This window comes from Leucoraja erinacea, chromosome 30, assembly GCF_028641065.1.
Source record: "Leucoraja erinacea ecotype New England chromosome 30, Leri_hhj_1, whole genome shotgun sequence".
Taxonomy (NCBI): Eukaryota; Metazoa; Chordata; class Chondrichthyes; order Rajiformes; family Rajidae; genus Leucoraja; species Leucoraja erinaceus.
In genome coordinates, this window is record NC_073406.1 from 12,392,823 (window position 1) to 12,415,899 (window position 23,077).

The following is a 23,077-nucleotide window of genomic DNA, read 5'->3' on the forward strand; positions in this document are numbered from 1 at the left end:
ATTTGGCATGTCTCCAATGACCTAGGCATGCCTGATTAGTCCGCCTAGACATAGCTGATCTCCCAGTTGTTAAACACTTTAACCCCCCCCTCCCATTCCCATATTGACCTTTCTATCCTGGGCCTCTTCCACTGTCAGAGTAAGGCCCAACGTAAATTGGAGGAACAGCACCTCATATTTGCTTGGATAGCTTGCAATCCAGCAGTGTGAATGTTGTTTTTTCTAACTTCAAGTAACCCTTGCTTTACTTGCTTACATTTGACACAAAACTTTAAATAGAGGATGACTGAATTTCAAGGTTTATAATTGTTTAACAGAAAATTACATCACACTTCATAGAGCCCACTGGGTCAACTGACTCAAGCTGCTAAATAAACAGGAAACAACAAAATTAGTTACAGGTAGCAAAAGTTTAGCTTTAGTTTAGTTTAGAGAAACAGCGCAGAAACAGACCCTTCGGCCCACCGAGTCCGCACCGACCAGCGATCCTCGCACACAAGCACTATCCCATACACACTAGGGACAATTTACTTTTATCACAAGCCAATTAACCTACAAACCTGTACATCTTTGGAGTGTGGGAGGAAACAGAAGATCTCGTAGAAAACCAGGCAGGTCACGGGGAGAACGTACAAACTCCTTACAGACAAGCACTCGTAGTCAGGATCGAACCCCCGTCTCTGGCGCAGTAAGGCAGCAACTTTACAGGTGTGGCACTGTGCCCCTCGAAAGCCTAAAAAGCCTGAAGGCTAAGATTTTGGGGAGCTAAAGACAGAAGGCAGTGCCACAGTCAAGTGTAGAGATGGTTTGAGTGATAATGACCAATGGGTTCAGACAGGAATGGAGTGAAGGATGTCATAGAACTTGGCAGGCAATCTTTGCAATGGAGACTCTATTAAACCTCTAAGCCTGCTGCCCCAATCGATGAGAGACTGACTATCTCTATCTTAATTCCATCCACCTACAAATAAGAGTAAGGAAAATGTCAGGTTAGCCTTTATGGCAAGAGGATTTAACTACAAAACTTGGCATGTCTTGATCAATTATGTTGAGGCCGCACCATTAGAGTTGCATATTATTCCAAATATGCTCAAGACACAGTTCTCTACTTCAGGAAGGTTACTTGCTATAGAGGGATGGCAATGAAGGTTCATTAAATAGACTCCTGGGATGGGCCGATTGTCCTATAAATGGGATGGGCCTGGCCTCACTAAACTTCAGAAGAATGAGATGTGATCTAATTGAAACATAAAACCCTGACAAGGCTGGACACGGGAGATGAAAGGATGATGTGTCTGCTGGGTGCCATGTCTGGAGTGTCGGGAAAAGAGAGAATCAGCTCCAAATCAGTACTGACACGAAACGAAATGGTGAATCTTTGATGTTCTCTAACCTGGGGTATGTTGATATGTGCAAGAAGGAACTGCAGATGCTGGATTAAACCGAAGATAGACACAAAAAGCTGCAGTAACTCAGTGGGTCAGACAGCATCTCTGGCACAAAGGTCTGAAGAAGGGTCTGGACCTGAAACCTCACCAATTCCTTTTCTCCAGAGATGCTGCCTGATCCGCTAAGTTACTCCAGCTTTTTGTGTCTATCTTCGGAAGTGTTGATATGTTAAGGCTGGAGAATGATAGATGTTTGGACATTAAGAAAATCGAGGAATACATCGTTTGTACAGGGAGCGTGGTACTAAGATGAATTAGTTACCATCATGTTATCGAATCACAAATGATTGTGAGAGACTACATATTTTGTGTTGTCTTTATATGTAATTTGGAGTTCAAAGATGTTTCAGCACAACGAGGCCATCACATTGGTTTGTTGCCTTTGTTGATATTCACAGGGTTACATCTGACATCAGGAGGGCTGAATGAGCAGATTCAGAATTAGCTGCAGGCTGCTCCTTCCACAGCCCACAGAGTGTGCCACACAGCGAGGTAAAGGGCAACACAGTGACACAGCGGTAGAGTTGCTGCCTCACAATGCCAGAGACCCGAGTTGGATCCTGACTACGGCTGCTGTCTGTGCTGAGTTTGTGCGTTCTCCCTGTGACTGCGCGGGCTTTCTCCGAGTGCTCTGGTTTCCTCCCACATTCCAAAGAGGTGCAGGTTTGAAGGTTAATTGGGGTCTGTAAATCGCCCCTTAGTGTGCAGGATGCGAAAGTGGGCTAACATAAAACTAGGGTGCGGGGTTGACCTGTTTCTGCATTGTATCTCTAAACTAAGAACTGAAACTGCTGGAAGTGCTAACCCCATATACTAACCCCATATCCCTCCGTTTGCTTAATATCCCAAAATCTGCCCTTCACAATAAGAAACATTTGTGGGATGAAAACTTAGTCAGAGTTAGTACATTACAGCCAAGGAACAAGCTCCACTTCCCACAATGTCCACATTGAACATGACGGCAAGTTAAACTAATCTCCTCTTCCTGCAAGTGATCCACAATCCCACTGTCTGGTTTATCCATGTGTCTATCCAAAAATCCCGTGGGTGCCACAATAGTATCGGCCCCACCACCCACTCTGTAAAGAAAACGTACCCTGCACATCTCCTTTAAATAGTACCCCTCTCTCCTTAAAGCCATGTTCTCCAGTCTTGGACATTTCGAACTTGGGGGGGAGTGAAGGGGAGAGTGTGGTGGGGGGAGGGGGGGAGGAGTATACTCAGGTCAGAGCATACGTGAGAAACATTCTTGGCAGAGATCAGGTTAAAGGATGGGCCAAATGGCCTAATTCTACTATCACTTATGATCTTATGATCTTTAAGAAAGAGGTAGACAGGTACATGGATAGGACAGGTTTGGAGGGATATGGAACAAACACGGGCAGATGAGACTACTGCAGCTGGGACATGTTGGCTGGTGTGGGGCAGGTTGGGGCAAAGGGCTGTTTCCACGCTGTGTCACACTGTGATTCAAAGATGGTGGAAAGAAAACCACAAACGTTGCAATTTCTGCGGTTAATCTCTGATTTTTCCAATCTATTTCAATTTTTTTTTTCTCAGACTTGGATCATGCGATACACCTAAATGGGCGACTGCCCGTTTGATTGCCAATCCATTATCCTTTAATTAGTTTTGACCTAACCGGCTCGGAACTGATTTTTCAATCAGGTGGCAGGCTCTATCACCTCAAGGGCTCCAGTGAGGTCTCAGGGCGTAAATGTCACCTCAGTAGTGCTGAACATGAATCAATGAACAATTTTGTTGAAATTAAATGTTAACAGAAAAATACAGATTTATGGATTTAATTTTCTTCGTGAAAAGGCGGCAGGAGGTATTGTCATGAGAGCTAAGGACTTACAGGAGCGCTGATCTCTCTCCTATCAGTTCAACTCAGTAATCAACTGCAGATTGGCATTTTACACTCCCACATTCAACACCGGCATTCGTCAGAGATTCTTAGTTTAGCTTCTGCGTTTGTATAGAGATACAGCATGGAAGCAAGCCTTTCATTCCACACTGACCATTCTCTTCACCTATTCACACATCAGTTCTGTTATCCCACTCCCACTCCCTCCCTTCACTTAGGCACAATTTGACAGCGGCCAATTGACCTCAAATCCTGCAGGCTCTTGGCAAATGTGAGGACACCGGAAAAGCCCCACAAGGAAACCAACGCGCTCACAGGTAAACATGCAAACTCCGCGCAGGCAGCATCAAAGGTCAGAATCGTACCCGGGTCTGTGGTGCTATGAGGCTGCGGCTCCACTGCACCACTGCGCTGCCCAGCCTAGATAGCAACCATAACAGACCAGCCTGCAGCCTACTGCAGGATTTGGACCATTCTCCATTTAAAGGTACACCATCTTAATTTTCTGTGGGAAGAATGAAGATACAGGATAGCCTCTCCCATCGCATCAAGTGTGGTGCAAGTGGAAGTTGATAGTATTGCACTGTAAATTTGTACCATGTAATAACAATAGGTGGCACGGTGGTGTAACGGTAGAGCTACTGCCTTACAGCGCCAGATACCCAAGTTCGATCCTGACTACAGGTGCTGTCTGTACGAAGTTAGTACGTTCCTCCCGTGACCTGCGTGGGTTTTCTCCGAGATCTTTGGTTTGTAGGTTAATTGGCTTGGTTTAAACTTAAAAAATTGTCCCTAGCGTGTGTGGGATAGTGTTAGTCTGCAGGAATTGCTGGTCAGTGCGGACTCGGTGGGTCAAAGGGCCTGTGTCCATGCCGTATCTTTAAAATAAACTCATCGAAACAATGTGAGGTATTTTCGATATCGTCATAGTTGGGGAACTGAATGCATTCTCATTGGAAGAAAGAAAATTAAAATGATATTTTTTATACTTACCGATTACATAATTAAAATGCCTTCAGTCAGACCAGTTGCTCAGTTTGAGTTAGTCTATGACTTAGATCTGGCTGTCTGAAGAAGGGTCTCGACCCGAAACGTCACCCATTCCTTCTCTCCAGAGATGCTGCCTGTCTCGCTGAGTTACTCCAGCTTTTAGTGTCTATCTCTGGCACAAACATGATGGGCTGATGAGTCTTGCTGTATTGATTTGGGTGATTATGGTCTTGCCTCATCTATCATTCGGAGGAATGACGCTGTAGATAGATTCCAATCTTGCAACTATCACCATCCAATGTTTGCAGCTGTAATTTTTGAGGCCTCGGTATTGGGCAGAATGCCCGACAGCAAAAGGCCAACATCTCCCTCTGTCTCACTTTTCAATTAACACAGTTTTTGGTACTTATGAAATACAATCATAATTCTAATGAACCGAAATGTGTTATGCTCAAAATGCTCTCTGTCATATTAATGCAGGTGCTATGATGCTCATTTAAAAATACTACTTTGAATCATTCAGATTTAGCGTTCTCAACCAATCCACTTTCAACAATAAATCCTACCTTAATCATAAAAGAGAAAATACTCAGCAGATCAGGCACAACCTTCTTGAAGAGAAACAAATTTAATGGTTCATTAATTCTGCAGTTTTACAGCACTGTCCTTAGCCTGCTTGTGAAGCAACACCTAATATACTGTCTGGACATGTTGCAGGGATCTAAACTCGATACAGAATGATTCAACTCTGGAGGACTCCCTCTTTCTTTCTGTCTACGTCAGAACTGGCCATTTCTGCTTGTCATTATCTCGGTTTAGTTTTTCATATCCTACTAATATAGTCAGGCCTCCTGGCTGTGTCCCACAGACTAGCACAGTGCACAGCATGCTGGTGCAGCGGTAGAGTTGCTGCCTTACAGCGCCAGAGACCCGGGTGTGGGATCTCCGGTTTCCTCCCACACTCCAAAGACATACCGGCTTGTAGGTTAATTGGCTTTGTTTAAATATCAATTGTCTCTAATGTGCAGGATGGCATTAAGTGTGTGGGGATCGCTGGTCGGCACGGACTAGGTGGGCCGAAGGGCCTGTTTCTGCACTGTATCTCTAAACTAAACTAAACTAAGCAAGGAAGATTAATGTGCTTGAAAGTGCTCCCATTAGCCGTTTGGATCACCCTATCGGTTATTTCCTTTATTCTACCCATCCTTCCTCCACATTGTCTGTAACTCCAAACAAACTAGTTTTCTCTCCCTTTCCCAGTTCTGATGAAGGGTCCTGTACCTGTACTTCTCTTTCCATCTTTGCTGCCTGACTTGCTTCAATGCCTGCAGTTTTTATTTTTCATTTAATGTTAGGGGTCACTTTTTAATTTATAGGCTATTCATTCTGATGATCAGTTCTGCTGTAGACTTAACATGTTACTATTTCATTGGAGAGCGGGTACAGATTGTAGCCCGAAAATTGTTCCGTTTAGTTTATTGTCACGTGTACCGTGGTGCAATGAAAAGCTATTGTTGCGTGCTATCCAGTCAGCAGAAAGGCAATACATGATTACAATCGAGCCATTTACAGTGTATAGATACTTGATAAGGGAATAACGTTTATTGCAAGGTAAAGCCAGCAAAATCCGATCAAGGATAGTCCGAGGGTCAGCAAAACGGTAGATAGTAGTTCAGCACTGCTCACTGGTTGATGTGGGATGATTTAGTTGCCTGATAACAGCTGGGAAGAAACTGTCCCTGAATCTGGAGGTGTGCATTTTGCCTGATGGGAGAGGGGAGAAGAGGGAGTGGCCAGGATGCGACTTGTCCTTGATTATGCTGCGGGCCTTGCCGAGGGTGCGTGAGGTGTAAATTGAGTCAATAGAAGGGAGGTTGGTATATCAGTTGTGATGAAGGATCATTGACCTGACACCTTCGATCAAGTAGTCTCTCCACAAATGTTGCCTGATGTGCTGACTACTTCCAGCGTTATTTGTTTTTATTTTGCACAGGAACTTGTGGATAATGTACACTTAATGGGTTGATGATTCCATTATTATTCTGTGCTTGCGATGTGATTGGAATATCGCAGTGTCTTTCTTAGCATGTTTCTCTGGAACTGTGTTGCGGAAGAAAATCTGAACATCAGTTTTATGGCTCAGTTCTTCTTCTGCCATATTGCACATAATCAGCGCCTATGTTTCTTTGATGAGCTACTTAACAGAAATACTCACACTCTGTACGGAGGTAGCTAAATTAGCAGGGTGTTATACTGATGAAGTGGTCATTAACTGCTTTGGGAATGTTAAAGACTCACTCTTCTTGTGTGGGCATGTTGTGATAGGCTGATATTTGAGCATTATTGCTAATGAAAGCTTTCTCCCAGGAATGAAGGATTCAATGGTTGGGCTTTCATCACGTGGTCTTATTATAATGCATGGCACCAGACTCTGAGCGCATTTATGTAAATAGGTGAAAACTCAGTTTGCGCCCATTTGAAAATGAAGAAATCTTTTTCCAAATACAGACTTTTGGATACGAGGTTGGGAACATTGTTATTCTACTTCTGATTTGTGCCTTTGTAGATTATTAAGTACATGGCATCATCTAAAGTTGCAAAAAAAATTAGTTCAGTTTAGTTTAGAGATACAGCGCGCAAATGGACCCTTTGGCCCACCGAGTCCGTGTCGATCTGCGACCCCCCTCGTACACGAACACTATCATACGCACTAGGGACAATTTACAATTCTACAAGGCTATTTAACGTACAAATCTCTACGTCTTTGAAGTATGGGAGGAAACCGGAGCACCCGGAGAAAACCCATGCACATCATGGGGAGAACGTACAAACTCCATACAGTCAGCACCCGTAGTCAGGATCAATGTCGGGTTTCTGGCGCATTAAGGCAACAACTCTACCACTATGCCACCGTGCCGTGCTATTTTAAATAGGGATATCATTGACCAAAATGGTCTTTGATATATAGACCACCTTCTGCACCTATTATGCAGCAATGGAATTTTTCAGCTATTCTTCCTCGAGAGTAGCGTAACCTGCAGATCTTGAACTGGAAGTTATACTGTGGCCACTGAGCAGTGGTATTAATAATACATGAAACCCCAAAATTCTATGGTGACAAAATAAACATTGCCAATAAAACTCATACAAAGTCCATTTGTCAACTCCCTCATAAATCCTGTCCGGTGTCTGAGGAATTTGGCATTTGTAAGCATTGCATCCAGTGGCGCAGCTGTAGAGTTTTTGCCTTACAGCGCCAGAAACCCGGGCTCGATCCTGACTGCGGGTGCTGTCTGTGTGTGGTTTGTGCATTCTCCCTGTGACCGCGTGGGATTTCTCCAGGAGCTCTGGTTTCCTCTCACAACCCAAATACATGCAGGTTTGTAGGTTATTTGGCTTCAGAAAATTGCCCTTAATAAGTAGGATGAGAAAGTGGGATAACATCGAACTAGTGTTTGTGCCTTCAAGAGAAACAAGGACAACATTTTGAAACTTCCCTGTCTTTCTTGAAATTACATTGTGAAATTACATTACAAAATATTGGTTTATGAAGATTTAAAAAAATAAGCCTCTCTGGTGGTTTAATGAAGACAATAACTCATTACCTTTAAGTTGATTAGTGTCTACCATGCTTTATTGATAATAAGGAGATTTCAGACAGTCATATTAGGCACTTGAACAAGATTACCTTGGAGCTCTATTTAAATTTGAGATCTAAAAAATGGTTTGTTTACACAATACTTTGACAGTCTTGGACATGAAGCAATTTTATGTCTGAGATTTTATTATTTTATTATTTCTTTTCTGCTCTCTTTGCATCAAAGTGCTTTTGGATTTTAAATTCACAAAGTCTTCTGCTTTAATCCAAGGGGACAGCTGTAATTCCCCTAAATTGGATGAGATGTTGCTGTGTATCACTCAAAATAATTTCCAATTCAAATTGAAACTTGGCTAGTGATTGAATTTAAATAAAAATGGAATGATGAGGCTACATGACACAGGAAGAAGGGTTGCTGACTGCTTAATGAGTTTGTGCTTTTATCATGAACTAAACGAGACAAAAGGTCCCCTGAGGCTAGTGTATCATTCAATATGATTGTGGCTGATCCTGGAAATCAGCTGTGGGTTCTTGGCCAATCCCCATATCACCAGAGGAAGTAGCTGAGGCAGGGACTATCCAAACGTTCAAGAAACAGTTAGACCGGTACATGGATAGGACAGGTTTGGAGGGACATAGACCAAATGCGGGCAGGTGGGACTGGTGTAGCTGGTGTGGGGAGGAACTGCAGATGTTTGTTTAAACCAAAGACAGACACAAAATGCTGGAGTAACTCAGCGGGACTGGCAGCATCTCTGGAAAGAAAGAATGGGTGACATTTCGGGTTAAGACCCTTCTGCAGACTGAGGAGTGTAACCGGGGCATGTTGGTCAGTGTGGACAAGTTTGGCCGAACGTACAAACTCCGTGCAGAAAAGCACCCGTAGTCGGGATCGAACCCGGGTCCCTGGCACTGTACAGCAGCAACTCTACCACTGTGCCATTATGCTGCCCCTGTTTCAAAGCAATAATGAATGTGGAATTACATTTTCTCCTATTTAATTGCACATGTTCTCAATTATTCTATCTTACTTCCTCAGTAGAAGTAAATGATTCCTAATTTCTGAGCACAAACCCATGGGCAAATGTTTTGATGGGTCAGAAGGTAGATTTAACAATTCCCTTTGTTTAATTTTTCCAAGTGTCTTCCTTCAGTGAGTGTTGGATGTAGATTTTTATCCTGAGCTTTTCATTGAAAGTTACCAGCGTTGTCCTTTGTCTATTGACCCTTTTCACCACTTTGGGCAACTTTTGACGTGGGATTTTCCATTGGTTAACTTCTCTGTACTAATAATTTAATCATTATTGATTTTAATTTTTAATGACCAGCTGTTAAAAGGGTGAATTGAGAGCATTTCAGTGAGTGAGACACAGTGGCGAAGCAATAGAATTGCTGCCTTACAGCACCAGAGACCCGGGTTCGATCCTGACTACAGGTGCTGTCTATACATAGTTTGTCCCTTCTCCCTGTGACCGTGTGGGTTTTCCACTGGTGCTCCAGTTTCCTTCCACACTCCAAAGATGTGCAAGTTTATAGGTTACTTGGCTTTGGTAAAATTGTAAATTGTCCCTAGTGTGTAGAATAGTGCTTGTGTATGGAGTGGGCGTGGACTCGGTCGGCTGAAGGGCCTGTTTCCTCACTGTATCTCTAAAGTCTAAAATCTAAAGAGTGAAACCAGGCAGTGGGAAACCCAGAAACCAGGGCAACAAACAGTGCATCTTGTTAACAAATCAAGTTTGAAATATTGTGACATCAACAATATGAGGCCTGAGAAAGATGTGCAATATAAATTGCTGTTGCAAACTCAGCATTAAATCAGGTCCTGGAAATAACAGAGGGAAAGAATGACTACAATAGAAATAAAACGAGAACGAAAGGATTAAAAATAAACATTTTAATTTAGTCAGTGTACTTTTTCATTAGCTAATTTTCAGTGCTTGAAATCTTGTTTAGTAGCTATTACCAATTATCACTTCATTTATAAGGTATTTAGACTGAGGCAATTTAATTTGATCTGCCAAGTTAGTTCATACATGCTGCTTATCTGGAGCTGCTTCATACCATTCAATGCATCTGATGAAGAGAGGAAACATTGTTAAGAATATTGTCATGACACCAACAGCAGGTTAAACCAAGGTTACTTTGGCTTTCTGCATTTAACCTTTCATTTGGAATTGCTGAAACATTTGTGCAAATGTCAGTATAAGTGCTAATAGCTTTCCTGGTAGATCTACTGGGCTTGCTTGAGTTGTTGTCACTGTCCAATGTGCGGTAGTTTCAGAACCTTTGTCTTTATCATAGGTAGACATAAATGCTGGAGAAACTCAGCAGGTGAGGCAGCATCTATGAAGCGAAGAAATAGGCGACATTTCGGGTCGAGACCCTTCTTCAGACTGATGTGGGGGAGGGCGGGAAAAAGAAAGGACGAGGCGGAAACAGTAGGCTGTGGGAGAGCTGGGAAGCGGAGGGGAAGGAGGGAAAAAGCAAGGACTACCTGAAATTGGAGAAGTCAATGTTCATACCGCTGGGGTGCAAACTACCCAAGTGAAATATGAGGTGCTGCTCCTCCAATTTGCAGTGGGACTCACTCTGGCCAAGGAGGAGGCCCAGGATAGAAAGGTCGGATTCGGAAAGGGAGGGGGAGTTGAAGTGTTGAGTCACCGGGAGATCAGGTTGGTTATTGCGAACTGAGCAGGGATGGGGAAGAAGCTGGAGCTGTGGAGGCAACGCTCCCTCTCCATAACTGGAACAAATGTGGTCATCAGGTGTGAGGTACTCTCTGGGCTGCTGAACTTGGCACAAGTGTGGCCTGTCCCTCCCTCCTACGCCACAGGGATCACCCGGGCCGTCTTCCAGTTCATCTAGCATCTACAAATTTTTGTTAGAATTAACGGACAACATAGACCCCTCTGGTGCACCGTTTGTTACCAACCTTCAATCTGAAAAACAACCATCTCTTAGCAACACCTGCAGTTCATAGAAACATAGAAAATGGGTGCAGGAGTAAGCCATTCGGCCCCGAGCCCATTCAATATAATCATGGCTGATCATCCAGAATCAGTACCCTGTTCCTGCTTTTTCCCCCGTATCCCTTGATTCCGTTAGCCCTAAGATCCATAGCTAACCCTCTCTTGAATAGTTCATTGCGTGTCGACCTCTGCCACCACCTTTTATTTTCTATTCTGGCCTATTTTGTATCCAATTGCCCCGCTCACCCTGAATCCCATATGATCAAAACCGTCCGGACCAGCCTACAATGAGTTGCCAGAGGAGCTAGTTGAGGCTGGGACTATCCCGTCATTTAAGAAACAGTTGGCCAGGTACATGGATAGGACAGGTTTGGAGGGTCATAGACCAAGCACAGGCAAGTGGGCTTTGGGTAGCCAGGACATTGTTGGCTGGTGTGGGCGAGTTGGGCCGAAGGGCCTGTTTCCACACTGTATGACTCTATGACTCTCTCTATAACACCGATGCTAGGGATAATTTACAAATTATCTCTAGCACCCGGGGAAAACCCACGCAGTCACGGGGAGAACGAGCAAACGCCATACAGGCCGCATCCATAGTCAGGATCGAACCCGTGTCTGCAGCGCTATAAGGCAGCATCTCCACCACTGCATTTTAACAATCTCATTATACTGAAATTCCACACACCCAACCTTAGCGGTATCATAGATTCCCATTACACTGCATTCTGTTTTGACCCCTGGGCATTTGATGAGAGATTTCTGCAGTCCTAAAGCACCATTCAGCACAGACTGCTGTTGAACCTTGCTTTGATACATGTGGATCCTCAAGGTGTAGACATATGGATCTTCAGTAACAGGCTAAAGATCTGCTTTGTACAAGTAAGTGCACCACTCTGGATGCCATTCAGATCAAGTTTTTTACCTTCAATCTGAAACAACAGATGGCAAGATTAGAGTTGATTTTGAATCTGTCTCTCTCGTGCCTTGTTTCGGCATCAATACATTGGTATATCGCAGGCCAAGCACGATAATGTATTTCAAAGGAAGAAACCTTGCACTGATATTGCATGTATCCAACCATCTCTGAGGTAACTCAAAATTCTCAGCACAAGATGAATGACTTTAAAATGAAGTAACCTTTATTATGTAGACAAATATAAATCAATAGGCTGTATTGTGTAAAGGGTTTTAAGTAAGTCAGATGCACATTGAGATTTCATAAATCACTGTGTATCGCTGAAATTCTCTGTAGCTAGCTCCTCCAGAAAATAAATACAGTCTTGTATAAATGACACAGGGTAATACACAAGGTGGCACATTACATTAAAGAGGGCTTCATGAATGACATGAGAACATTTAAGATGACTTAATGGTATTATTTAACATTGATAAATTGTACATCCCTGAAAGATAAACTGTCTTAAGGCCCTGGTCCAACTCATTGTATATCTTACAGCGAGTAAGTCTTGGTGTTTCAAACAAAGATAAAAATCAGGAGGAGAAGCTTCTTCAGACTAATTTGAAAGGCAAATACTGTAAAAGATGAAGATCTAATATACAACGGAGGTACACAAAATTGCTGGAGAAACTCAGCGGGTGCAGCAGCATCTATGGAGTGAAGGAAATAGGCGACGTTTCGGGCCGAAACCCTTCTTCGATATACAACGGAGATAGGCAACAATACTCAGCGGGTCAGGCAGCATCTGCGGTGAGAAACGCAGGAGTTCAATGATTCATATCATTTCCGATTCTGATTACCTGAAATGTTAACCATTTTCCTCTGCATAGCTGCTGCAGAATATTTCCATTTGTGTTCCAAACCATTTCTCTGATGGCGTGTTCTCCCTGCATACAAAGGAGGTCCAAGTTAAACCCTGACCCACCTCGCACAAGACACTAGCTGGTGAAGTGAGAGTCGGTTAGAAGACCAGACAAATTGGGGACTAGTCATAAAATAGAAGCATTACATTATTTAAACTTTTTTTTTTACGATTTAAAAAGTTTTTTTAAATGTTGAGGTAAATAATGAATGAATAGCTGAGAGAACGTTATCAACTCTTTTAGTTTTGTTTAGAGAAATAGTGTGGAAACGGGGCCACTAGATCTGCGCTGACCAACATGGACACTATTCTATACACTTGGGGCAATTTACATTTTCTTTAATCCAAAACCAATTAATCTATGAATCTGTATGTCTTTGGAATGTGGGAGGAACTCCTGAGGAAAACCAATGTGGTCACAGGGGGAACGTACAAACTCCGTACAAACAGCACTCGTAGTCAGGATCAAACCCAGGTCTCTGGCGCTGTATGGCAGCAAATGTACTGCTGCACCACTGCGCTGCCCCGTGCCATACTTGTCTGGGCAATATTCCATTGAAATATAGGCTTTCGAGAGCATCCTTACCAACTGCATCACAGTATGGTATGGCAACTGCTCTGTCTCCGACCGGAAGGCATTGCAGAGGGTGGTGAAAATTGCCCAACGCATCACCGGTTCCTCGCTCCCCTCCATTGAGTCTGTCCAAAGCAAGCGCTGCCTGCGGAGGGCGCTCAGCATCGCCAAGGACTGCTCTCACCCCAACCATGGACTGTTTACTCTCCTACCATCCGGGAGGCGCTACAGGTCTCTCCGTTGCCGAACCAGCAGGTCGAGGAACAGCTTCTTTCCGGCGGCTGTCACTCTACTCAACAACGTACCTCGGTGACTGCCAATCACCACCCCCCCCCTCCTCTGGACACTTATTATTATTTATTCAAATCGTTTGCTATGTCGCTCTTCCCGGGAGATGCTAAATGCATTTCGTTGTCTCTGTACTGTACACTGACAATGACAATTAAAATTGAATCTGAATCTGAATCTGAATCTTTCAGGATCCCCGAGGTTTGTTATTTCTGATTTGACTCTGCTTGTTTTGGACAAATAGGTATCTGAAAAGTGTGATCTAGTCAAAGCACAAAGAATATATTGCATATTTAGTTTAGTTTGGTTTAGCGATACAGCACAGAAAAATGCCCTTCGGCCCATCAAGTCCGCACCGATCAGCGATCCCCGCACATTAACACTATCCTACATTAGGGACATTTTTTACATTTAGACCAAGCCAATTAACTTACAAACCTGTACGTCTTTGTAGTGTGGGAGGAAACCAAAGCTCTTGGAGAAAACCCAAGCAGGTGGATTCTCCCACGCACAGGAGAAAGTACAAACTCCGACGATAAGAGCCCAAAGCCAGGATCGAACCCGGATCTCTGGCGCTGTAAGCATTGTAGAGCTGCAACTCTACCGCTGCGCCACCGTGCTGCCCACATTGTTTTGTTCATTATGTGGTTATGATATGTGTGCCTTTGTATTCGGCAGGCTCACTCCAGCTGGCTATTACTCACCCTGAGTTTTACTGGTACGTCGATGAAGGCCTCACAGCTGAAAACATGAAGAGTTCGCTGCTTCGGAGTGAGATTCTGTTTGGAGCCCCACTCCCCAATTACTACTCCGTGGACGATCGGTGGGAAGAACAACACAAAAAGTTTCAGAAGTTTGTGATCTCCTACGTTGATCTATTATCTTCACAGTCCACAGAGTGAGTCAATTAAGTGTGCAATTCTGTTTGAGAGATGTATTGATTCCAATGGCAGCCTGCACATTATTTACATTATTTATTTTAAGACAGAATATGCATACTCCGCACAGTCCGTACATAGGTTTAAGGTGGGGGTGGGATGATTTAATTGGAACCTGAGGGGGCAGCTTTTTCACACAAAGAGTGGTGGGTGTATGGAACGAGCTGCCAGAGGCGGTATTTGAGGCAGGTACTATCGCAAAGGCTCAGCATAACATTATATTATATCCTCTCTAAATAATTGCTAGCATCGCATTTGACTTCCTTACTACTGATTCAACTTCCATATTAACGTTTTGGAAATCCTGCACCAGCCCTCCCAAGTCCCGTTGCACCCCTGATTTCTGAATTATCTCCCCATTTAGAAAATAGTCTATGCTTTATTCCTACTACCAAAGTCTATGACTCCACACTTTGCTACGCCGTATTCCATCTGCCACATCGCAGCCACTCTCCCAACCTGTCCAAGTCCTTCTGCAGAGTCTCTGCTTTCTCTACACTACCTGCCCCCTCCACCTATCTTTGTATTGTCTGCAAACTTGGCAACAAAGCCTTCAATCCCCTCATCCAAATCACTGATATACATTGTGAAGAGCAGTGGCCACAGCACAGAGCCCTGCGTAACTCCGCTAGTCACCGGCAGCCAACCAGTTGCTGCCTGACCTGCTGAGTGCCACCAGCATTTTCTGTTTTCATTTTGGATTTCCAGCCTTAGAAGTTCTTCTTTTCCACCACGTTAAATTCTGTGTGAGGAGAGTAAAGAGCAGATTCTTGAAAGCATTCTCACGAAATGTTTAGGTTCTGTGATGCCTCACAGTACGATACGATGGAACTTTATTCATCCCCGCAGGGAAATTAGTCTGCCAACAGTCATAACACACAACAAACAAGGTGCACGAAAACTTGAAATTAAAAATTACATTAAAAGTGAAAAGTGAAAAATGAAAACAAAAAGAATGAGACAAGCGACTGTTGGCTGGCTGCTGTGTTCGCAGCGCCTTCACCAGAACGAACGAACAAACAAAGTAACAAATGCAGGTTTATCCACTGGGCAGAGGATTCTGAAACTAGAGTGACCTCCCCTCCCCCCACACTAGGTCCCCACATTGTTCTCCCACCGTTCCTCACGGAGGTCCCTCCACGCCGGGTCACAGGTGCGTGAGCAAGATGTGTTAAGTGACTTTCCTCATTTGAATCTGTGTTGGGTAGAGATAATTGGAGATGATTCAAATATTGAGATGGTGCGTTCCTCATAACCTGCTTGGTATTGCCAGCATTTTGAAACGTTGTTTGTCCTTTTATTGATACATGTCTGTGGGCTCCCATTTTTCTACTCGAGAGGTTTGAGCTACCGTGGATTAAAAGAGATCAGAATTACAGAGAGTTATAGATTGGGGACATTTATTTTCAGGGGAATGTATAGCAATGGCATGAGATGTAGCCCCACTCCACACACATACTGTGCTCAGATTCTCCTTCACAATGCCTTTTATCCACTTTATATTCAGTTACATATGCCACAAGCTCTGCAGTGATTCCACAGCGCTGATCTCTTTGTTTCACCCCTTCTCCTCGGTGTGCAGTTATTCTCTCTACAGCGCTCACATGAATGCTGACAGTACGGTGGCAGGACGATTAGCATCCATCATTTGCTTTTTAAATGGAACTCTGAGCCAGGGGGATCGGGTCTGCACAATGAAGGAATACTGAAAGGTTTCTTGGGGGAGCTTGGCAGAGAATAAACGTTCCTTGTAATAGTAAAATAATATCCAGTAATGAATTATCCTGTGACATAGAGAAGTCGTGGGAATGTCAGATGATTTGGCACATCGTTAAAACCAAGACCACATTTCAAATCCACTATAAATATTAATATTGCACTAAATCAAAATGACTGGTGCCTGCAATTTGCTAAAATGTGGACTGATCAGAATATCTCTCTGAAGCAATTTAAAAGTTAATACATTATTACTTGGAGGAAACTCGTAGGTTATTAACCCTTAGCAGCTGCATTGCCATGTTCTTGACCTTGAAAGGGCAGCACGAGAGGTTGTCCATGAGGATAGTGAAAGAAAAAAGGCTGTTACAAATTTTAAATGTCCTCTGCGTTACTTTAATATAAACCGAAGAACTTGGGAAGAAGCAGTTCAGTATTCATAAGAGAGCGCGGTTCGGATTGTAGTTTCAACCCAGCGAGTTACTGAGCACGAGAAATGCCACTCAAGCCAGTCCTTCAAAGGGAACAATTAGAGATTCTGCTCCGCTGTGACTGCTGAGTGTGAGGATGACATGAATCTGCAGAGCTGTCTGGGAACCTGAAATTCCTAGCTCAATTCACCAGGAAACATTCCAGAATGTCACCGTACAATGCGCCAATGAGACCTTCACTTGGTCCAGGTTTACCGGGGACTGGAGAGATAGCAAATGCGTTTGAGGGTTCAGTTTGAGTGACAAAATGGTTTGTGTCGCTGAGTTTGCACCAGTTGCTACGTTTGGCTGTAACACAGTCCCATTCGTTTCCCTGGTGACCTTGTACAAGCCAAGTTAAGATGAATAACATGCAGTAGTCATGATGGCTGTCATTAGATTTTCACGCTTGAGGCGGCCAACTACAATTTTATCTGTATATACTGAGAATGGATTGATGCAGTACGGAAACAGGGCCTTCAGCCTACTGAGCCCATGCTGACCAACGTTTACACGAGTTCTATGTTATTGCACTTTCGTATCCACTTCCTACACACGAAGGACAATTTACAGAGGCTGGTTAACCTTAAAAAATCACACGTCTTTGGGAAGAAACCAGAGCACCCGGAGGAAACCCATGTGGTCACAGGGAGAACGTGTGAATTCCACACAGACAGCAGCTGAGATCAGGATCAAACCTGAGTCTCTGGCGCTGTGAGATAGTGGTCCTACCTTTTTTTTTTCCGCGGTGCCACACTGTGTAGTACCACTGCTTCAAATTTTGGAAAGATTACCATGCATGCCAAATGTAACATGATATGCGTGGAAATCTGAGCACCTGGAGAAAACCCACGCTAGTCATGAGGAGAATGTGCAAACTCCATGCAGATATTGTAGCGCCCATAGTCAGGGTCGAACCCGGGTGACTGGCACTGTAAGGCACCAACTCTACCGTTATTTATTAATGACAGTTTTTCAGCATCTTGCATATTTTATTTTTGTCCAATTGCTTACAATAAAGATATGCTTTATTTTTGGTCGGTGCGGACTCAGTGGGCCGAATGGCCTGTTTCCACAGTGTACCTCTAAACTAAGCTAAACTAAACATCTCTGCAGTCTTTCCCTGAGGCCCAACCTAGAAATACCATGAAAATACATGACCTGAAAGTAATTGGATAAAGTTCACACGCACTGATTGTTAAGAGTATTTTGCCCGTCTGTGCCTCAAGGTCACCTTCCTATTGATTTCTTATGTTCTTTGTAGTTTGCAGATCGTTTTAAATACTGTAAAAGTAATTTATTTTAAATCCCTATTGGTGCTTTTGATTTATTAACTGAAAAATGTTCCTGGAAATTACCTATTATGTTCTGCATACCTGGCTACGTCGCATGCACAACCCTTTGCTGTTGTGAAAGAGGAATGCAATTATAAATGGCCAAAGCAACCCAACAACAGGCAAGGTATAATAATAATAATAATAATCTTTATTTATATAGCACTTTTCAACAAAACCAGTATTTGAACCAAAGTGCTTTACAGAGATTGATTAAATTAATTGAACAGATCAAATGTCAATATATCCATACAAAACAAAAAAGAGAAAAAAAGAAAAAAGACACAGAACAGTACACTATAGAAATCAACATGAAACGTCCCCCCACAGCAGAATTCACTGTGAGGGAAGGCACTAAAAATATCCAGTTCTCCCCCTCATAATGCTATCATCATTCCGTGCAACCCCTGATTACAATGTATGTTTTTATTTTTCCTCATTCTAAATTGGATGAGCTGGTTTTGAATTTCCCAGGCAACCGTTAGTAGAATTCAGCTGCAATATGTTTATATTTTCACTGTAATCCAGTTACTGTTGTGGGACTAATCCAAAGATGTAACAGGCTTGTAGTGCCTGTATCTGCACTGTATCTCTAAAGTAAAGTTGAAAGTATTAATGAAATGTTTTAGTTTAAATTAACCACATTTGAAGAGCTGCTTGGAGCAAAATTCAATTTGCAACCATGGGTTTTACATCTGCACAATGGACATTTGGGGTTACGAATTTTGTTTTGCGCTTTGGTCAACAAAGGTGGTTAGAAAAACAGTTAGCTTCTCATTAATGCAGGTCTCCTGGTGTTAAATCAAGGTATGAATGAACAGAGATTGGGCCCTGTGTACTGGGGTGGTTGTACCAGGATGTGTGGCAGGGACTGGTTGGCATTGTTCAGTAAGTATTCCTGGAAATAGTGCGTTGTTATTTTTGTAGACCTGGGGAATTGGTGAGAATAGGTTGCAGTGAAAATTAATGGGGGAATTGTTTTTTTGTATGAGAGCCAGCAGACTCCTCAGATATTGAAACAGTCTACATCCAATTGCAGCAAGACCCAGATAATATATTGCAGATTTGTAGGTAATTCTTCCCTAAAAATAAGGCTCACCAATGAATTTAATTTGTACAAGGTTTCTTCTGTAATATAGGTGTAAATGTAAAGTTCTATAGTATCGGCGTTCCTTAACTAGCCTGTTATTTTCTGAATTCTGAAGGAATTCCCCAAGTAAAATAACTTACCTGTTATGTTAACGAATGTTCCCATGGTCAATCGGTCCATAGTTAGTTTTGTTGAGAGATACAGCGTGGAAACAGGCACTTCGGCCCATCAAGTCCACAATGAACAGCAATCCCTGCAGATTACACGACCCTACACATACTAGGGACAATTTACATGTATACCATGCCATTTAACCTGCAAACCTATACGGTCACGGGAAGAATGTACAAACTCCATACAGACGGCACCCGTAGTCGGGATCGAACCCAGGCCTCAGGCATAGCAAGCGCTGTAAGGCAGCAACTCTACCACTGTGCCACCGTGCCGCCCATTAACTGAACACAGTAATGTTTGCTGTGAGATTTGAAGCACTGGGATATACCCGCAGGCATACACACAATAATAAGTGTGCTTGCAGCAAGCTTGAAGTTACCACTGGGACCATTGTTAATCGCTGCAAAAGTAAATTCTCTTTACAGGGTAGAATCTACATTGAGAACCTATTTTCCTGACTTTATTCTGTATTGGGATTTGCACCTGGGCTTTGCACACTGATGCTTCAGTTCCTTTTTGTAGTTAAAACATTTCACTGTTCTAAACCTGTAAACTTTTGATGGCCGATCACCCTTGAATCTATTATAGTGTTCCCATCAGTTTTACCTTTCAGGGCAACTCAGCACTCCTGCTATTGTCCCATAGACCCATTAAATTCGATTTTACACACTTGTCAAAATTCCTTTGCCATTTTGGAAGTTATCTATATCAAAGTGAGTATTGTACCTGGGGTGGTGGAAATTGATGGATATTAATACCAAAATATGGAAATTCCTGGCGTTATCAACAGTATGTTATCAACATTTAGATAAACTGTTTATTTTATTTTTCTCTACAAATGCTGTCTGACCTGCTGGGTATTTCTCCCATATTCTGTTATTTCATATTTGGGGCTCTGTATCTCGTGGTCCCAATGGAGTTTTTTGTTTCTCACTTCCCTGTCCACATTAGTGCCCTTATAATTACACTTCATCCAGGCAGGTCAGTTACAGTTAACAAACCACCACCAACCACCATTTGCATTGTTCGGTCCCTCTTGGTGCCTGCTGTAAGGCACGCACCCTTTTACTTTCTCCATTCCAACTTAGAGGTGCTTCCCCCCACCCCACCACACCCCCAATGGAGAGGATGTTTCCAGAGGATGTTTCCACTAGAGAGTCTAGATGACTCTAGGACTAGAGGTCATAGCCTCAGAATTAAAAGACGTTCTTTTAAGGAAGATAAGATGAGGAGGAATTTCTTTAGTCAGAGGGTGGTGAATCTGTGGAATGCATTGCCACAGAAGGCTGTGGAGGCCAAGTGACTGGATATTTTTTAAGGCAGAGACCTATAGATTATTGATTAGTACGGGCGTCAAGAGTTATGGGGAACAGACAGGGGAATGGGGTTGGGAGGGAGAGATAGATCAGCCATGATTGAATGGCAGAGTAGACTTGATGGGTCCTTTCACTTACGACCTTATGGTCCCCAGTTCTGAAGAAAGGTTAGCCCTCCTTTGTTCTGCATTGGCCACCCTTGATCTGATGATCATTTCCAGTATTTACTATTTATTTTCAGACTTCTATAGTTTTTTTTTTGCTTTCCTAGAAAAAGCCATGTTGCAATTACGAGCATTTATCTTGCTGACCCTTGGCATTTTAAATTGGATAATTAACTGGTGAAATATCGAACTCTATTGATGCTGTTATCTGAAATCGTCCAATTGGCCACTTTGCAAATGAGTAGGAAATAGGATTGAAAGAAAAATCATTTGTTAGCCATTAGCAATATTGCTGGATTAATGCTGCCCAGGTTCAGGAAACTTGTGATGTAGGAAAAATGGTAACTCTTCCTAATTGCATTATTAGCGGAGAGATCACAGTTCAAAAGAAAGTTCTGAAATCCTGGAGGATATTGGATCAAAGATTCGAAGGTACTTACGAAAGAACTAAAAGCCGGTTCCACTAATATCGCATGGTAGTGCTGTCAATAATTCGTCTCATTGTAAATTCAGATTGATGTCATTCCAGACAATAAAGGGAGCAGAATTGTAAGGGAATTAATAAACTGGGGTGGTCAAATTGGTAATGTTCGTTGATGCAGATTAAATAACATTGCCAAATACTTCCAACTGCAGATGTCTGTTTGATATGTTGCCCAGCACCAGCATGGATCTGAGAGGCCTGGTGAGTGTGGAGGGAGAAATCATGAAGTTCTGTTGATCAATAGATTTTGTCCGCTTCCATCATTTCATTGTAAGCTGTAACCTTATCCACGTTGCAAAGGACAAATTGCACCGGTGCCTAACTCAATAGTAGGGACATGTTCCCACAGACTACCCATTCAGCGAATTATCACTGAAAAGTTTCATGATCATGTTAGGCAGAAGGAGGAAGGTGTTGCTGAGAGTCAACATGGCCGAACCCGAGTGCAAATCCAGCAGTGACCCATTGGCCACTGAACTTGCGTCTATCTCTGGGATGAAGGAGATGAAGCTGCATCCACCTTAACTGCCAGGCGGCACGGTGGTGCAGCGGTAGAGTTGCTGCCTTACAGCGCCAGAGACCCAGGTTTGATCCTGACTACGGGTGCTGTCGGTATGGAGTTTGCACGTTCTCCCCATGACCTGTGTGGGTGTCCTCCCACACACCAAACACATACAGGTTTGTAGGCTGATTGGCTTGGTAACATTTTAAGTTGTCCCTGGTGTGTTTAGGATAGTGTTGATATGTGGCGATTGCTGGTCGGCACAGACTCGGTGGGCTGGCTGAAAGGCCTGTTTCTGCGCCGTATCACTGAACTAAACTAAACTAAACAGCCAAGAGGACGTGATGAGAGCTACTTGTGGGATTAGAGCACTCTGTCAAGACACGGAGTGACTGCTGCCTGTTCCCACCAGGATCAGCCCACAATGGGATCAGCACAGGATCATCTCCGAACTGCCAGTACCAGGTTCCCCGCACCAAACCTCGCAGCTTGTAGCAGTGGAGAAGACAGGAATACATGCCAGGTTACCAGCCTCATGGTGCACAGCGCCAACAGATACCATAGGTAAAAAACCTTGACTAGTTTGCCTGTCCAAAATGCTAAAACAAATCAGCATCCAGTGGGATATCAGTTCAGTAGTTTGGAATTTCTCCAACCTTGAGCTTTGTGGTCACACCCTTTCATCAAGGTGACAGACTCTGAGTTCATGAGGCATTGATCTGACCAACGGTCAGAACCTTAATCCCAGGGTGTAAATGTCAAAGACCAAAAGGCATAGCTTTGAAGTCAGAGACAATTTTTAACGGAGATTTAGGGTGGCACAGTGGCGCAGCTGATTGAGCCACTGCCTCACAGCGCCAGACAGCCGGCCTCGATCCAAGGCGCTCTGTGTGTGTGTGGAGTTTACACGTTCTTCCTGTGACCACGTGGGTTTCCCCCGGAATCCTCCCACATACCAAAGATGTGTGCGTTTGTAGGTTAATTGGCCTCTGTATATTGCCCCGGGGGGTAGAGAGTGGGTAAGTGGGATAACAAAGGAGCAATGTGACCTGGGGGATCAATGGTCGGAATGGGCTTGGTGGGCCAAAGGGCCTGTTTCCATGCTGTATCTCCAAGAGATGTGCAGGGCGAGTTTTATACACAGAGATCGATGGGTGCCTGGAACAAACTGCCAGGGTCGGTGGTGGAAGCAGACACGATAGTGGCATTTAAGAGACTTTTAGATAGCACGTGAATGTGCAGGAAATGGAGGAACATGGCTTACCTGCAGGCTAAGAAAATTATTTCAACTTGGCATCATGTTCGGCACAAATATTGTGGGCTGTTAGGCTGTTA

At 43.4% G+C, this 23,077-nt stretch overlaps 1 protein-coding gene across 1 annotated transcript in view; it reads left to right on the plus strand.

Moving 5' to 3' along the window:
- Positions 1-23,077, plus strand: part of disp3 (dispatched RND transporter family member 3) — a 284,882-nt gene that overhangs the window by 155,124 nt on the left and 106,681 nt on the right. Inside the window, exon 4 of the mRNA XM_055659011.1 lies at positions 14,233-14,452. Coding sequence (XP_055514986.1) covers positions 14,233-14,452 — 220 coding nt within the window. The remainder of the gene's footprint in view (positions 1-14,232; positions 14,453-23,077) is intronic.